Here is a 17,020-nt window from a genome sequence, read left to right as displayed (position 1 = left end):
TGGTATGATTAAGTAGATGGAGTTGATGGATGGTGGTTGTCATGGTAACCTGCCATACAATACCTGTGACTTCTTCCAGGCTATTTTCTCAGGCAGAAGTCACGGGTTCGGCATGTAATGTTGTTCCCAGAGTGGCGAGAGTAGCAACAGGAGTGGAAATGTTATGATTGAAAGGCTATCCATGTTTTGAATGTTCATGCTGGATTCCCCTCCACCCCATTGTCAGCACTGCCTGCATCTGGAGTTTCATAGGTCCCGGTGATGAGTGAAGTGTGTGAGAAAACAATGCTCTGGTGCAGCACATATTTAGAAAACACTTTTTAACCCTTTCCAACCCAAATAGACATCTTGTTTTCTTACAATTTCCATGGAAGTTCATGAACATAACACCAACATTGGTCAGGAGGTGAAGGGCAGGGAGCTTGTTGTAGCTTTGAGGAGAGCATGACAAATTAGATTGTCTTTAACATTGCACTATTTTCCCACTTTCTAATAATATTTATGGCTGGAAATCCAATCCGAAGACCCCATTCTAACCAAGGTTTGTTCAACTTAGCTTCCAAGGTCAGCGTTGATTTTCTTAGGAAACCATGAAAATATACATGCATAGATGACATAGTGCCCCTGTCACACACCTCAGATTTGAGTATTATGTTTGTGGTACTATTACAAGAACAAAGAGAACAAGAAGATGCCTTGCAAATTCACTCAAATGTCTTTCTTTGTTTTGTTTCTTATCATTATAGGTAACTGTCAATGTACTTGATGAAAACGACAATGCACCTGTCTTCACCAACGGTCCGTATACCGCCTCCATCAGAGAGAATGTGGCATCAAACTCGCCCGTCAAGACTGTCATGGCAACGGATGCAGACTTGGACACCATCATCTTCTACAGCATAGTTGATGGTGCAACCGACCTCTTCTCCATCGACTCCACCACCGGGCAGATCAGAACCAGGGGCGTGGTCGACCGGGAGTCTTCTGCCGTCTACCAGCTCCAGCTCCAGGCGTCCGATGGCACGCTGACCTCGACGACCACTATCGACATCAATCTCCTGGACGAGAACGATAACGATCCGGTGTTCTCCTTGTCAACCTACTCCTTCCTGGTTCCGGAAGATGAGATGGTGGGTGAGGATGTTGGTGTCGTCGTAGCAACAGACCCTGATGCAGGGTTGAACGGGGAGGTTGCCTACTCTGTCGTGGAAGAAGGAGCGCCTGGGGAAGACGTCTTCTATCTGGATCCTGCCACAGGAGCTTTCAGGCTACAACAAAGTCTTGACTATGAAGTGGTAATGACATGAAATCAATCATTCTAAATTAGAATCATTTCAGTAAAACTAGGAACAAATGATACACAGCTTAATGAAGAAAAATTTGAAATGACAATTTTCTTTCTATCATGTCTATATTCTAAATATCTAAATATGACATACCTACAGAGGAGAAAAATCTCAAGGAGTTGATAAAGGATTTTTCAGCCTTTGCCAAAGATTGATTCATGCTATGAATATAACAAACTTTTGATAGTTCCTTAACTACTTTTTAAAGAAAACGGAGTGAAAAATACTGTTACTATTCCTAGTAGTCCTAGCGTACAATTAATTATTCTTACCCTCACTTTAATAAACCTTACCAACTCTACCAATTGCTTCTTTACAATAAAAATTACAGAAGCAGCATTACTTCATGACTGTAATGGCTACAGACAAAGGATCCTCTCCCAGGAGTTCAACAGCAACAGTCTACATCAATGTGGAGGATGTGAATGACAATAACCCGGTCTACAACCCGGTAGACTACAGTGAAGAAGTGCCTGAAGATGTGGCCATCGGCACTTCCGTTGTCACCCTGACCGCCACTGATCTTGATTCAGGTACGGGAAGTTTTGTTTTGTTTTGTTAACACTCTGTTTGCTGGGAACTGATTTTCAAGTTTTTGGTAGCATAATGTTCCACAGACACTGTTAGTGTCAGAAAAGTTGACTTATGCTGTATTTTGCTGGTTCCAAAATTTGATCAGAGCAGGATAAGAGTTGAAATATAATCACCGAAAGATAAGTTAGCAAATATAGCATTGGTTACGAAATGACTTTTAGACAATTAATTTGTGGACATATTCAACCTAAGTGGAGACCAAAAAGTCCATAGCAAACGGTGTTCACAATTTGATTCACTGTACGAAGTAGTACAAAGACTAAAAGCAATGTCACTTTTAACAATATGGTGTACTGTAAAATCAATCTTCAATTTTTGTGGATTTTAGTTCCATGTGATCTATGCTGATTCATCAATATACTACTGGCAAATGTTTATGATTATGATCAGCTTGCCAGTATAGAACACAGACCCTTTGTCCGAATGTTTTTGATAATCGGGGGCCAATTACGAATCTCTGCGAAGGCCTTTTTCTTGTCGACTGGAGGAAAAAAAATGCCCCCTAATCTTGTCAATCTCGGCCAAACGTACCCCTTACCGAGACCCACTCCACACCCCTTCCCAATCATCGCTCGGGAGCCTGCATTCCACAGTCGGGGGTTTCCACCAAATACCTTAGGCATTCCTGATCCCGCTTTTCATCGGTTGCAGAGTCAAGTCTAAAGCCACGATTCCAGCTCAAGGAGAATACCTCAAATCAAACAGTTTTCATAGAATCGTTGCAACCCTAATCTGCTTTGCAGGTGCAGGAGTCTAGCCAGGTAGCTGTAGGCTTGCGTTAATTTGAAAATTGTCCCAGTTTTTTAAGCTCTCCCTTCCCCAAGTTCCTCAAACAAGTCCTTTGGTCAAGAGTAACAGTTTTGTTCTGGTATAGGACCTGACCTTGTACAGACTGGGGCTAAAAGTTGTCACTGTTGACAAATATGCACAGATTGACATCAAAAAGCTTTGCTAACAAGAGAGGTGAAATACATTTCCTGAATTTTCCTGCAGTGTGTCTAGTTTGCTTCTGTCATCGAAAAAATGTGTATCAAAGTGGAAAGTTTATCTTCCCCAGATGATACTGCACTCTGCCAAATGCGCCACACCACATAGATATTTTGGTTCTTTAATGCAACATCTTTTAATATACAACATCAGTAGCAAACTTTTGGTAGTTTGCATGTGGAAACCATTGTCGGTTTTATATCAAACACTGGGTCTGAACTAAAGCTATAGAATATTTTGTATCAGCCCTGCACTTAGCTGCTGCTGGTTTAGGGCTCTCCCAAGGAACAACATGATTTTTAATTAATAGTCAAACCAGAGTCTGTAGTTACAGACTAAGCATTTAGTGAACAAAAATGACAGAGTATGATTACTTTTGTTTGCAAATTAAAAAGTACAATGCACCTTTCATACTATTATTTCAAAATCATTTATTACACGTGGGAACATTACCTCACAAGAAGAGGCTAACTGTGGTACTATATGTAAACGCTTTGCTCAACAAGATATTTGGGCAGTGCATGCATTTTACACAAATTGATGTATGTGTTAATGTTTTGGCAACATGAGATTATGTTATTCATGTTAATTCATGTCAGGTGTGACATTAACTATAAAGTTTCAAATCTGAGCTCCTTTGCTATAGAACATCTTTTGACTCATTTCTTTTCAACTTCCCGGTAATTAATCATGCTTGATGGCAAATGTATTGTGCTCGGAAAAGAAGGTTGGTGTTTTTTAGAATGTTTCCGTACTGATGACATATTGATATGGGACTGTGCTGCGATCGAGATTAAATAACTATATTTCATCCCAACATACCAGGCAACGCAGTGGCCTTTCTAATGCTGTATGCCTCTCTAGCTAATCCGTAGTACATTATCATACAGCCTCAATCGCATGCAGAGTTAATCCAGAAAATCTATTAAAGTGCAGAGGGATGAAAGTTGTAAAGAAAGATGGAAATTAGTAAGTGAGGCAGACAGACAGACAGATAGAGAGAAAAAAGATGGTGGAAACAAGTACCTGGTATGCTTTACACTTCAGGTGTTTGTATCGCTCGGCATGGCATTAAAATAGGACGAGCTATGAATCGATCACGGCTTTGAGGGAATAGCATCATTGGATCTTTGCCCCCTTTGTCAATTCACTATGAAGCAACCAGAACATGACCCCCACCCCGGCTATGGTATTTGTAAAGATGGAATTCAAAAGTAATTTATCATACTGATCCTATTGTACATGTAGGTGATAATGTGTGTTGATGTATTTGGGACTGTGCTTAGCTTAAGCAGGGCTGAGCATCTTCAGATTCTAAACGGCAATAGACAGGATTTAGCCTCATCAATCATATCATGATGTTCGCAGGATAAAGGAAGTATGCTTCGATCATACCCTGTCATATTTCTGTAGATTTAGGGGAAAAGAAGATCATTGTTCTATTGTGGGATAAGTGAGAAAAGATAATGAGGCCAAGGCCAAATGTCATCTTACTTTTGCATCAATAAATAAAAGTACCCTCCCAGCAACCTTTTTATATGGAAATTTATGATCTCCCCATCTTACATCATTTTCACAAGTCCCTCCGGCTCAGAATATCCTTATGTTGATCTTCATAATTTCAAAAACGGGGGGTGGGACTCTTTTCTAGTAAAGAAATATACAGGAGCTACCTAAAAGTTCTGCAGGGACCAGGGCTTTTTCATGTTACTTCAGGGGCAAATTCACATGAAGTGTCTCTTGTGTCTTTAAATGTTGTTTTATACAGACAAAAGTTGATCAACTTGTCATAAGTCTGACAGCTGAATTTCACACCTAAGCTATCTTCAAATCTATAAATGAAAAAAGAAAATTACATTTGTATTGCTTTTTGATAAATGGAGGAATTAGATGTAAATTGAGGAAACATCAATTCAATAATTGACAAATCTCTCTCCCAAAAGCATTAATATCATGTTTTCATCAGAAACCATGTCGCCAGCAACACTAAAAACAATATCAAAACACATCTTGCAACTTCAAACAGAAGAGTGGGCTAGAAATACTAGGGATTTAGAACTCAAATTGTTTTTTGGCAAAAAAAGAAAAGAATTGGATCATTCCATCAGTGCCGGGAGATCTTGACGTTCATCAGGGGAATGTCAAAATTATGAATAAATTACATCAAGAGCCCCTATCTTGACAAAACTTCTCTCCAAGTCACAGGAATGTGACTTCATTTCTTTGACCTAAGCTTGAAACATAAGGACCCTTGTAATTTGTCGCTGAGCCCATGAAACACCCCTATGCATTTTGTCTGAAGATTAAGGGGCGCATGCAGTGTCGATAACAAAGCAGCCGCAACGAGCGTCCCCTTGAGGTACGGACTATTTGCAATGAAGCTTTTTTGTTTTTTCGCTTCCTTCCAAAGTTCAGGTGGGGATGGTAGTCAGAGGAAAGGTATGAGGCTCCCATTGTATCCTCCCAGTACATATGACACATGAATTTAAATCAAAGCTAGATTCGTCATTCACAATGAACATGATATCAAAAGACGTTAGATCATGGTTAGATTCCGAAGAGGATGTGGTCTACTGCTGTCCTAGATAGCTCCAGGAATTATCCAACTCGGACACCTCATCCCACTATCTTTTTTCGGCTTTTTAAAATCCAACATCATGTCTTGCAATGACTTGACGGGGGACATACCGGGTACAAGGTATCTTGTATACTTTACTGAAGTTGATATGACAAAGTAGTACTATTTAAAGTTATAATCAATACCTTAGCCTTTGTTGAACTGAATATCATTTGTTTGGAGCCAGAAATGTGTTGACTCTATGTAAAAATGGTATGATTTAATCTTCTTCTGGCTGGAAAACAGATGATATATGATGATATGATTTTGCTGAAATTAATATAAAAGTTGCAACGTTTGTTTTTGATGTTTGGTAATCTATGCCACTATACATCAAATTTATGTGAACCTTGATCTCCAATCTTTTTAAAGCAGATGTTCTCTGTCATCTATCCCTCAGAATGACAATTTTCCACCAAATTGAAAAGGGTTGACCTTCAGAGCGAGGGCTGTCAGTGAAAAATGAGACCTGGTTCTGATGAACTTGGACTGGTTTAGACCCTCTTTGGGGGGTAAGGCGGGATATGAAGGGGATTGCCTCGGAATATCAAATGTTTTGAACAAGATTGTTCCAATCAAATGACTGCAGTGTGTGGAAGGACAAGGGTGAAGGTGCTAATTGCCGTTTGCATGTGACGTTAATAGAGAGCTCAGCTAGCTTTGATGTTCAATCGATAAGAAACATGGGAGATGTTTTTGGGGAAAAAAGTAAGGAATCGCGATGTTAACCAGTGACAGCTTTTCTCTTCTAGGATGATGTTCGAATGTGACTTTGTTTATCATGCAAGGTCAGAATTAAAGTCATGATACACACTGACAGCTAGCCTTGATTAAGACAGACAGAAATAATAATATTAGTATATATTTCTAAAATATGTTTTTACTGTGGAATTTTAAATATGTTTTGTTTCTTGTTGTCTTCATCTTTCTCTGTACAGGATCGAATGGAGAGCTGCAGTTCAGCATTGCTTCAGGTGACCCATCTCAGAGGTTCACAGTGTATCCCAATGGAACCATAGTGACCATCAAGAACCTGGACAGAGAGCCAGAGTCCTTCTACAACCTGGAAGTGGTTGCTTCAGACATGACCCTCGACCCTGAGGACAGAAGGTCTAGCACAGCACAGGTGTCCATCATTGTGACCGACATCAATGACAACGCTCCTCGCTTCACCAATCCTGACTCTGTTGAAATCGCAGAGGACACCCGTACCAACGTCATCATCATGGTCCTACGTGCAGAGGATGATGACGTGGAGCGGAACAGCTATGTAGAGTACTACCTGCTGACACCAGGTGTGCCTTTTGCTGTCAGCAGAGTTGAAGGCAACATGCAAGTGACTGGTCCTTTGGATCGTGAGACCGAATCCTCTTACTCTCTCCTGGTGCAGGCAACAGATAAAGGCACCCCACCTCAGTCAAGCACCATGAACCTCACAATCTACATCACCGATGTCAATGACAATGCCCCGGCATTCAGTATGACACCCTATGAAGCTACTCTGGATGAAGACACACCCGTTGGTCTGGAGTTCTTGAAGGTCACAGCCTCTGATCCTGACGAGGGATTGAACTCTATCATCAGGTATTCCATCTTCAGTGGTGACAGCGGTCGTGCTTTTGCTATCGATCCAGTCACTGGAGTGATCTCTGTTAATGCAGGTTTGAACTATGAGCAACGGTCATCGTACACCTTGACCGTTCGTGCTCAGGATCAGGGATACTCCACCCAGGTTTCATCCGTCACAGTGACCATCACTGTGGCCGATGTCAATGACAATGCACCTGTGTTTGAAGACTCATACGCTCCTTCGATTATGGAAAACAATCTCCCCAATGCAGACATTGTCCAAGTCAGGGCAGATGATGCTGATAGTGGCGTGAATGGGATGATCAACTTTCGTTTGGAATCCGATTACGATGGACTCTTCACCATCGGTTCCACCAGCGGACTGATCCAGGTCACAAATGTCTTGGATTACGAGGACCAGAACGAGTTTGAACTTATCGTCATTGCTGAAGACTCAGGTAAGAATCAATACATTCCTTCTATATTTTCATCTCTTGTTTTAATTGTCCACCTTGTTTAAGAACACATTTGTAAAAGCTAACTTTTTTTGAAGGAGAGATAATATTGTTGATCCCATAAATTGCCTTTTCTTGAGGTATGATGGAGTTGTTGGATCAGCTTTTTTCTGGTGATACTGTGTTGAAGATTTATCTGGCAATAATCCATAAACCACCATGGTCAAATAGCAAAGCACATAGGATAAAAAGTAAGAAAACTGGTACCACTTCTATTTAATAGTCAAAGGAACAGTCACTCCTTCTGGCATTCAGAGGAAATCAAAAGAAACTAGTCATGGTCTTTGTCTCCTGCCCGAACTTGGCTGTATAAATGAGATGTTTTCACAATATTTGAGGCATCTTCGTCCAGCTGTGGAACACTGAATCAAGTCATTTTGAATTCCCTCAAATCAAGACTTTGTTTGATTGGATTGCATTTTGATGAGATCCTGATCCTTGGGGGAAATGGTTTTTTGACAAGAAATCCTGGATTATTTGAAATAGTTTTTTAGGGTTCAGCGGGAGAAAGGTATACCAAGACGGGGATTTTAGGCACATTTCTTACCAAACAAAGCTCACATCTGTACGTTCCTAATGAGGGTGATGATTGAAACGCAGAAGATGTGAGTTCAACTTTGACCTCTGACATTCTTGTTCTCACCTTACCCCTGGCCACGAAATGGAATAGCCCGCTTCTGAGACAAGTAATGTTTGCTCATGAATGCAGTAGTACTAGATGTAGTTATGAAGCCCTTGCTTTGTATGTGAAAAGAGTGAGGTATTCCATGATTTGTTTTTCAATTATGTATGATTTATTGAAATGTAGTAAGAAAACAAATTATCCAATAAGTCCACTATTTTCTAAAAGTGTAAAAACACCCATCAAATTATAAGTGGATTATTTCAATTTCAACCAAAGAAAAGTTTTGGCACTGTAAGCAGGGTATAGTGATTGTAATTTGATCTGTAATTGGAAAGGGAATTCAGAAAACTTTTTATTATGATTATCACATGCAGTATAGGGAATAAATGGACTTGTGGTTTAGGTAATGAGAATGCAGACCCAAATTGGGTTGATTCAATGGTATATGACTAATTTATCTTTGTCTATGAAATAACATCTTACTCACAACAAACTATTTGTACATGCAATCATAGGTGAATAACCACATTTGATTAATTCCACAAAGAAAAATATTAAAACATGATCACGTCTTTTTTTTTACAATATCCTGTTAATTTTGAAGAGAAATATATCTAAATTTCAATGAGAATTCCAAATATGATGTATTTTCTAATCATACTTTGAATGATGTGGAAATGATACCTTTTATTACAGCCAAGGTCAAAAGTTTACACTCTTTGTACATGTGAAACATAGACGAAATTGATGAGTGATTCTCTTTTAAACTGGAAACTGCAAGCATTGCGATTATTTCCTTTTCCAATCCATTGAAATTGATTATTTCCTTCAGTCATCAATCAAGGAAATATCAATTACTTCCTTTCATTCTTGAGCAGACTCAATCGGATTATAGGATTTGCATTATGGCAAGAAAGAATGATTTTTCTTCTTTTTCAATTTAGGTCCTTTACTTGTGAAAAGTTATGAGTCTAAAAAGAAATCACTGAAAAAATATGCTTAAACTTAAACCTTATTTTTTTTTTTTATTCATTTGAATTGTCATCTTAACGCCGGTGATATATATGTTAGTCATTAATACTACCTGTAATGTAAGCTAGGCCTAGCAGGCTAGTCATAAAATGTGCATAACACAGATGAATTTAGTTTCAATTTTCTCCAACTTGTGCCCTCAAGATCAACTTTTCCAGAAGTGGCAAAGGTGAATTAAATTCCCCCTTGGTTGCTGTCCTAGAACTACACAAATGTTTATCTTTAAAATCTTTGGCTTCTTAGTCCCATATGTGACCCTAAATGATATCATATTTAGCGTGACCCCAGTGTACTTGGCCTAGGTTTTTTTTCTCCACCACTGCCCCCCCCCCCCCCCTCCTGCATTTATCTAGTGTTGTTTGTCCAAGGGACCCTTGGGTGTAATCCCTGTCAGGCATTTGAGAAGGAAGTTAGTTTAGTAGATTTTTTTTTCTATCAGTCACAACAGTTCACTGCATAAAGAAGCTGCCAAGGTATCTTAAAGTGTACATGTCCCAATCACCTGAAAACAGAATGTATAACAGAATGTATAAAATCAACCTTTAAAAACTGAACTCGGCTTTCTATTGCCTGATTTAATAAGGAGTATGAAAAAAAAGAGAATACCGGTAGCGTAGAACCGCACACACAGAACCCAAGTTGGACCTTGGTTCTGTGTTTTCTTTTGTTTTCTGCGAGTCGTTTTGATGTGTAATTAGCTTACACTTAAATTGATAAAAATACAGATTTTGAAATTCATTCAATATTGATGTATCATGGACCAGATAGAAAGCACTTTCATTTGAAAGAGGCAGATCATATAATATCTATCTCCATTCATTTCTTTATTTTGATTTGTTAATCCCACATGTATGCCGAGATGGGTATGACTGACATGTTTATTGTGTAAACGTGTATCACGTTCAAATTCCCATGTTTAAATGGACCCGGAAGGTCATGACCCCAGTTTGTCATTGTCTGTGTGGGGTCAAGACAGATAGGAAAACTATATTTCATAAACTCAATGCACCAGGAAATGTGGTATGTCTTTTGTCAGAGAAGTTTCAGCGAGGTACATGATTTTATATCATCTAACAAGGATTACTACTAGCTACATACTTAAAAATGAAATTGAAAATGTAAATAGGTAGGCCTATTGGTGTAGATATGTTTTTCTTTGTTTTGTTATGTACAGGACATTGTACATGATATGAAACTTAAGCAAATTCATCACCAAAGTACAAGAACCAATCAACACTTTACTTCTCAGCATGCAATTTCACCACTAGTCTTATTTCAGTCCTTTAGACATCTGTATTTATATTTGTAATGAACAAAGCATTATATTGTTAGGTTTTGTCATTTGAAAAAAACCCATGTAAGCTCAGAATGTCGGTCTAGGACTGAGCCCAAAGTAAGTTACGGAAGATTAAGATAGCAATCAACATATATATCAACACTTTCCAATAACCCCTTCGCCCTTCTGGATATTTTTCTGTCGCTTGTCAAACTTGGTCCTGTTATTAATTATCATTTTGCTTTGGGCTATTCCACTCACTTTCATCCCTCATTACCAATCCCCATTTCTCGCACAGATGTACAAATACTATGTCTGTTAATTTTCAGTGACAGAAGAATAGGGGAAATAAACAATACCTTGATGAAATGTTGACAGATAAGAATAGAAGCCAAACTTTTAAACAACTTGTTGCCCCAATCATACACTTTGATTTCCATATTTCAGAAGGGTACATTTATATGTATATACCACAATCTGCATTTTTTCACACATAGTAAATGCTTTAAAAAGAAAATTAGCTCTGCCTGATGAAAATCATCCAGTCAGCAATGGAGAATCAAACGCCATTAAACCAATAACAACAACATCTCTTTCTCTCTCTTCTCTCTCTCTCTCTCTCTCTCTCTTCTCTCTCTCACTCTCTTCTCTCTCTCACTCTCCCTCTCTTCTCTCTCTCTCTCTCTCTCTCTCTCTCCCTCTTTCTATCCCTCACACACAAAAAAAACCTGTGAAAATAATGCAAAACAGTAACCTAAAAGTTTAGTCCGGTGTAGGGTGTTTTATCTTTATTTCTATTCATGGCAAAGAGGTTTTAAAATGTGAAAATAGGTAGATATATATAAATACAATGTAAATCGATTGTATCATGAAATGGAATGATTAATGTCTATGCAATACAGTAAGTATCAAAATCATCAACCATGAAAGTACTAAAAGAGAGTCTGATTGGTCTTTAATAGCTTCCCAGGGATAAAGATCATTTCAGGATCATTCGACTGTCAACAAACAGGGATGGATCATTTTTTAAAGAAACATGTTCTCCAATCAAATCAGGTAGTCTCTTTTTAATCTGTTTCATCAAGTTTCTTTTCATTTCTTTTCAGATGTTTCATTATATTGTTTTATTATAAGAAACTTTCTGTGACAAATTGTCCTTCTTTGAAAAAAAATGAATTTGATAAGAATATATTCTGTATCCCAATTTTTAACTACAGCCTTGAAGAAATTTCCACTGGAATGTATTTGTGATTGAAAGCGTATTCCTGTGCAAAAGATTGGCTCTTTGCTGATTTTATTTTTGTACATTCCAAACTTCTGAATGTTTTAATCTTTCATTCCAGCATATCCCATGAGAATCAAATCTGTTTCATTGTTTGGTAATATTTGCATTCTAGAACCTAAAATAAATCTGCGCTTTCTCATAAATTTTCCAACCTTGAGGGATTCAATGTATGAGATAAGGTCCTTAACCTAGTTTGGAAATGTTCCTACAAATTGCTGAATTTTCTTTTGAGATTTCATTTGGGAAGTTATTGTGTATGGATCAAGTGCTATAAGTCCTGATATTTATCAAAAGAATTTTGAAATGTTCTCTTTTGTAGGTAAAAGACTCACTTTTATTCCAATAATCTCACTTCCTTTCATTGGTAAACCCCTGAAAGCCTGGCTGTAGAGCAACCAGTGTTTGCTGAACGGACCAGCGTTGATTTGTAAGTTTGGCATAAAGCTGATTAGGCTTATTTGAGGTATAGAATGTAACTAAAGGAGGGTCTTATTCCCATAAACTTGATACCATGGCTGGGGAGAAAGGGGTTTGAGGGTTTGACGTTTGGGGAATAGGTGGAAGAGGGAACCATTTGACTCAATCCATTGATATTGAGCAATAAAGGAAAGAGAGTAATTTCCTTTATAAATAAGACTTTAATAATGCCATCATTCAGAGGTTCATAGCTGGTCAGTGCTGGTCAAGGGTTATTGTTAGGGGATTAAACAGCACTGCCTCCCCATTGAAAATTTTACTCATTAAACTTAATGTACTGAAGAGAGTCAGAGAGATCACAACAACCTTTGTGACTTGTACAGTGTCATCAAACTCTTTATGGTAAAATGATAGCTTGAAATGCTTCACTCATTAGAAGAAATGGCCTAAACATGCTTCAAATTCCCAGAATTTTGAATTTTCCTGAACTAATATTGATAATCACGATCTTAGTTTAGATTGTGTTTTCTTTTATCATTATTGTTACTATTTTGATGATCCAACATATATGCTCCAGTGACAGTTCCCCAAGGCCAGGCATTATTTCATCAAAATATATGGTTAGGTCTAGGGTTGCCATTAGGTTTTAGAGTAGGTTTAGGGTTAAGATTATAGCTAGGTTATAGCGTTGGGGCCAAGATTGAATGCGTCGAGTGTAGAAATCTAGCACATTTTAGTGCAGACTTTTCCCCCCTGATGTGTCCCTTTAAACCGTCTTATCCAAACTTGATAGTTGCCTCTCACCCCAAAAGTCACAGAGCCCAACGAACCATGGCTCAGCCCTTCTCTTTTCACTTCCAAGTCTGCAAGATCCCACAAATTGGCCTTTTTGTACAAACTGTCGTGGAGCACAAAGGGGGGAAATTTTCTTTGGTTGACGGTCGCTCCTTCGGGCAAAGCGAGAACAAAAAGACCTGGGGAAAGACCGGTACCTCTTGAAAGTATCGCGTTAATCAAAAGTTTTGTTGCCAGGGCATTCACCATTTGGACGGGTTATTCCCTCGTGTGTATGGCTAAGAAAAGTTTGATGTGTACTAGAAATTATACAGTGCCATTTGGTATAAGAATCATTTTCTTATCGATGACAGCTGAGAAATTTCCATGCTGATGTTTCAATTTTTTGAAGGGGATAGAAATATCTTTGCGCAAAGAGTAAGAAGGGGTTCCCTAACGGATTAAGACTGAAATATTTAGTTATCTCTTGAGGAGGTATAGTCTGTAGGGTGAACTTTGTTGGATGTGTATTCCCTCCATCATGTCTAGCCAAAACCAACACCAGAAGTAACAGGTATCATTTTTCATCCTTAGCTCTGTCAAACACCACAAAGACAAAACCACTTGAGTTGCCAATTTGAATGATGCCGAAATATGATTAAGAATGATATGAACGGGCAAGAAGTGTAAATTGAGGTCAACAACCGAGAGGTCATGTCTGTAGGGAGTGTTTTTTTTTCTTCTCCAGTTTATTCTTTAGAATAAGTCTTCTGCACACAAACTTGACATATCGTCGCTGTTTTCACGAAGTGACGGTAGTAAAAAAGAATTGCATTCACTTTGCGTTACGATTTTCCTCACTACCGTCACTTCGTGAAAACAAGGACGATATGCAAGTCAATGTCAATCTCTGGCATTAGTGATTAGTCAGTAACAATAGTTAGAATTTGTTTCATTGACAGCATTTCTTGCTTTGTCCGAGATATTATAAATAAAAAGTGAGGAAATGTCCATACTTTCTTTTCTTGTTTGACAATTCCACACTACTTTGCAAGGGTGAGCCTTAGATATATGTTAGATTATGAATGCCAAAATGTAAAACTTTACAGTGAATGGACCCAAAGTTACTTTTTTAAATTCTTGTTATCTTTAGATGATTGAAAAACAATATTTTAAGTCTATATTTTCAATTGGCTTCTGTTTTCCATTCTGTTTATTTGTAACCTTTCATTTCTTTGGAAAACATTTTTGTTTTCCTTTTTATTCTTTCAGAATAAACATGTACTTGTAAATGGAAAACCACAAGAATTTGTGAAAGCTGCACACTTCTTTTTAGATACAATAACTATTTTGGGGTAGATTATTAACTACAATTTGAATAAAACTTTTCAATGATTAATCTAATAATTGTTCTCTGGTAAAGGGCTTTGCCTCAGTGTACAGAGTTGATGGAATCAACAACAAAATTTTATATATGAGGTCAGTATGAAGAATTTTGAAACCCCAGGTCAAACTTATTTGGGACTGAGATCTGTAACACTGTTTTGGGTTCCCATTAATAAGGGTTATCCATATAACGTACATTTGTATAAAAGTTGTATTGATCACAATTATTTCCTTTTGTAAATGGAATGTGTTTTCCCTATTTGTAGCCAGTGTATTTAATTTATTTGTATTTGCATGAGCGGGAGGGGAAGGGGGCAAATTTCCCTGCAACTTCTAAAAGTCTTATTTTCTATTTTGCCTTCGTAATAGGTTTCACTCGGTCTGTAATTTTCCATTTCAGATTACAAAAACAGTACATGTGGATAATTACATTTTTAAAATAAATCTGACCTTTTAGAGATGAATGGTAATTAATGGAAGGGAAGCAGACACAGTTCTGATTTTGTTCAGTTGTAACAGTGTAAAATTCTTCTGGAAGTGATACTATAAAATCATGGCAGATTTAAAAAATAATCTTTTCATACTGTCCAATATGAGCTGTTCCTTCTGCCAGACACTGTTGCTGTTTCTGTTCAAATATAGAATGTTTTAAAAGGACTTTCTTAAGTATGGCATAGAATATTGATAAATCACACAAATATTTGCTTCAGTGTATGTTTAGCAGAAAAGAAGTACACAATTCATAATACTAGTTGAAGCAGGAATATATATTTCATATATTATTTTTTGTTAAAGTATTTCTTGCATGGCTTTTAACAAATTGTAATCCTTTCCCCTTTTATGAGAAAATTAAACAGAATCCTGGTTCAATTGTAGACTTCTTATCAGAACAGTGCTTATACATTTACTGGTAGTATAATATAGCTTTGGTCACAATTTTGTACTCTTGTCTGATTAAAAAAAACTTGCATTTGTATCCCCAGTAGGACCCTTGAGGAAATGTTATGATTTCATCAAGTATAAATGTAATTCTAATACTTAATAGTAACATGAACTTTCGATTTAAAAAAGCAAATTGTTCAAATGTTCCTGGGTACTTCTTGAAACTGATTGGGGACCTATTGTTAAACATTCCTTTTAAAAGTCCCTTAACCTTTATACAAGCGCTCAATATCTATTTAGAAATGGATGAATACAAGTGAGATAGCTGGTCAAGATAGCATTGTGAACTGAATTCATAACATATATCAAATTACATATATACACTTGTGTTACTGTGTTTATAAAGATTTTATCATGTTAGCTTGTGAGGCCAAATTCATGCTGAGCAAAATAATAATTTTATTATGGTAACACATCCGTATCCTTATCTTTTACGATAATTGAATCCAATCAGTTTTCTTTTGTTGTCTTAAATGTATTGTCAAATAAGAGCGATGAGGGCATTAACTCTACATGTGTTACGGTATATGAGTCATGGTCCTTCTTGCTTCAAAAAATCAACATATGAACCTATTGAAACTCTGAAAATTTCAATCTTTTGACTTCATTATCTCTAAAAAGTGCACGTGTGTTAGATTTCAATAATATATATTTTTTTAAATACAAACAATGAAATACAGTATGATGTTTTGTTTCCTAGATGTGAAGTTTTCAAATGTGTGTGAAAAACTCGAAATATTATGGGATTATTGCACTTCAGGTATCCTAGATAAGGGGAAGTGCACTTACATTATCCCTGGGGACTTTCCAACCATGGCATGAAGTTTAGCATACAATAGCATTTTACCTTTTAACACTCCCTTTTTTTCGCTTTGAATTTGGAGGCCAGTTTGGGGAACTGGAGCAGAAAATTGATTTTCATTTTGTGGTGGTGATCGTCTTTGTTCAAAAGTTTAAACATTAACGGACATGTATTGTGAGTGGGATAAGGCAGAAGAGAGTGTTTGCCGCTTGCAACTAAATTATGTTTTCTTAAGATGGATGGGAAAGTAGGTAAACTGAAATTGACAAGCTAAAAGAGGTGGTGAGACTTGGGTCTAGGGGCTTTTTTAGTGAGGAAAAATAGTGCTTTAGGAAAATCCAAATGACTTACTTTCCTACTTTCTTTTCAATAGTTTTTTTCTTTTTCATAATACGATAGAAACTACTTTTTAAAAATCGACCTAAGGCAAACTCGGTAGCTTTGTGCATCACTTATTGGAATGTGTAAACGTGACAGTGATGTATTATGTAATCCAAACATGATTCTATAACAGAGTGTTTTGCAATTGCCCTTGAGTTGTTTATTCAAAAACAGTTGGGAACATGTTTCTACAAAATGTATCATTCGTGGCATTAAAAGGTGTTTTAAGAGATGTAAAAATGATGAAAGAAATTTGATCTAAAACAAGACAAAATAATTTGTAATAAATCGTGCAAAAAGCAGGACAATTCTATGACAAATAAATATAGGAGCGAGCTTGTACAGAATGCGCAGACACAGTAATACAGATCTTGTATGCAAAAGCATGTTGTATTTGTACAACACAGTCTTAAAGATAGAGAAAGAGAGCAGGAACAATGCGTGGGGCATTATATATTCCAAGATGAAGACT

The 17,020-nt window shown here is 37.3% G+C and overlaps 1 protein-coding gene across 1 annotated transcript in view; it reads left to right on the top strand.

The window, feature by feature from the left end:
* Nucleotides 1–726: 726 nt before the first annotated feature.
* LOC580453 (protocadherin Fat 4) overlaps nt 727–17,020 on the top strand; it is a 41,636-nt gene continuing 25,342 nt past the window's right edge. Inside the window, exons 1-3 of the mRNA XM_030980680.1 lie at nt 727–1,295; nt 1,678–1,879; nt 6,483–7,571. Coding sequence (XP_030836540.1) covers nt 858–1,295; nt 1,678–1,879; nt 6,483–7,571 — 1,729 coding nt within the window. The 5' untranslated portion in view covers nt 727–857. The remainder of the gene's footprint in view (nt 1,296–1,677; nt 1,880–6,482; nt 7,572–17,020) is intronic.

Source organism: Strongylocentrotus purpuratus, unplaced genomic scaffold, assembly GCF_000002235.5.
Source record: "Strongylocentrotus purpuratus isolate Spur 01 unplaced genomic scaffold, Spur_5.0 spur5_scaffold_11, whole genome shotgun sequence".
Lineage (NCBI taxonomy): Eukaryota > Metazoa > Echinodermata > Echinoidea > Camarodonta > Strongylocentrotidae > Strongylocentrotus > Strongylocentrotus purpuratus.
This window is presented reverse-complemented; position numbering and strand designations above follow the sequence as displayed.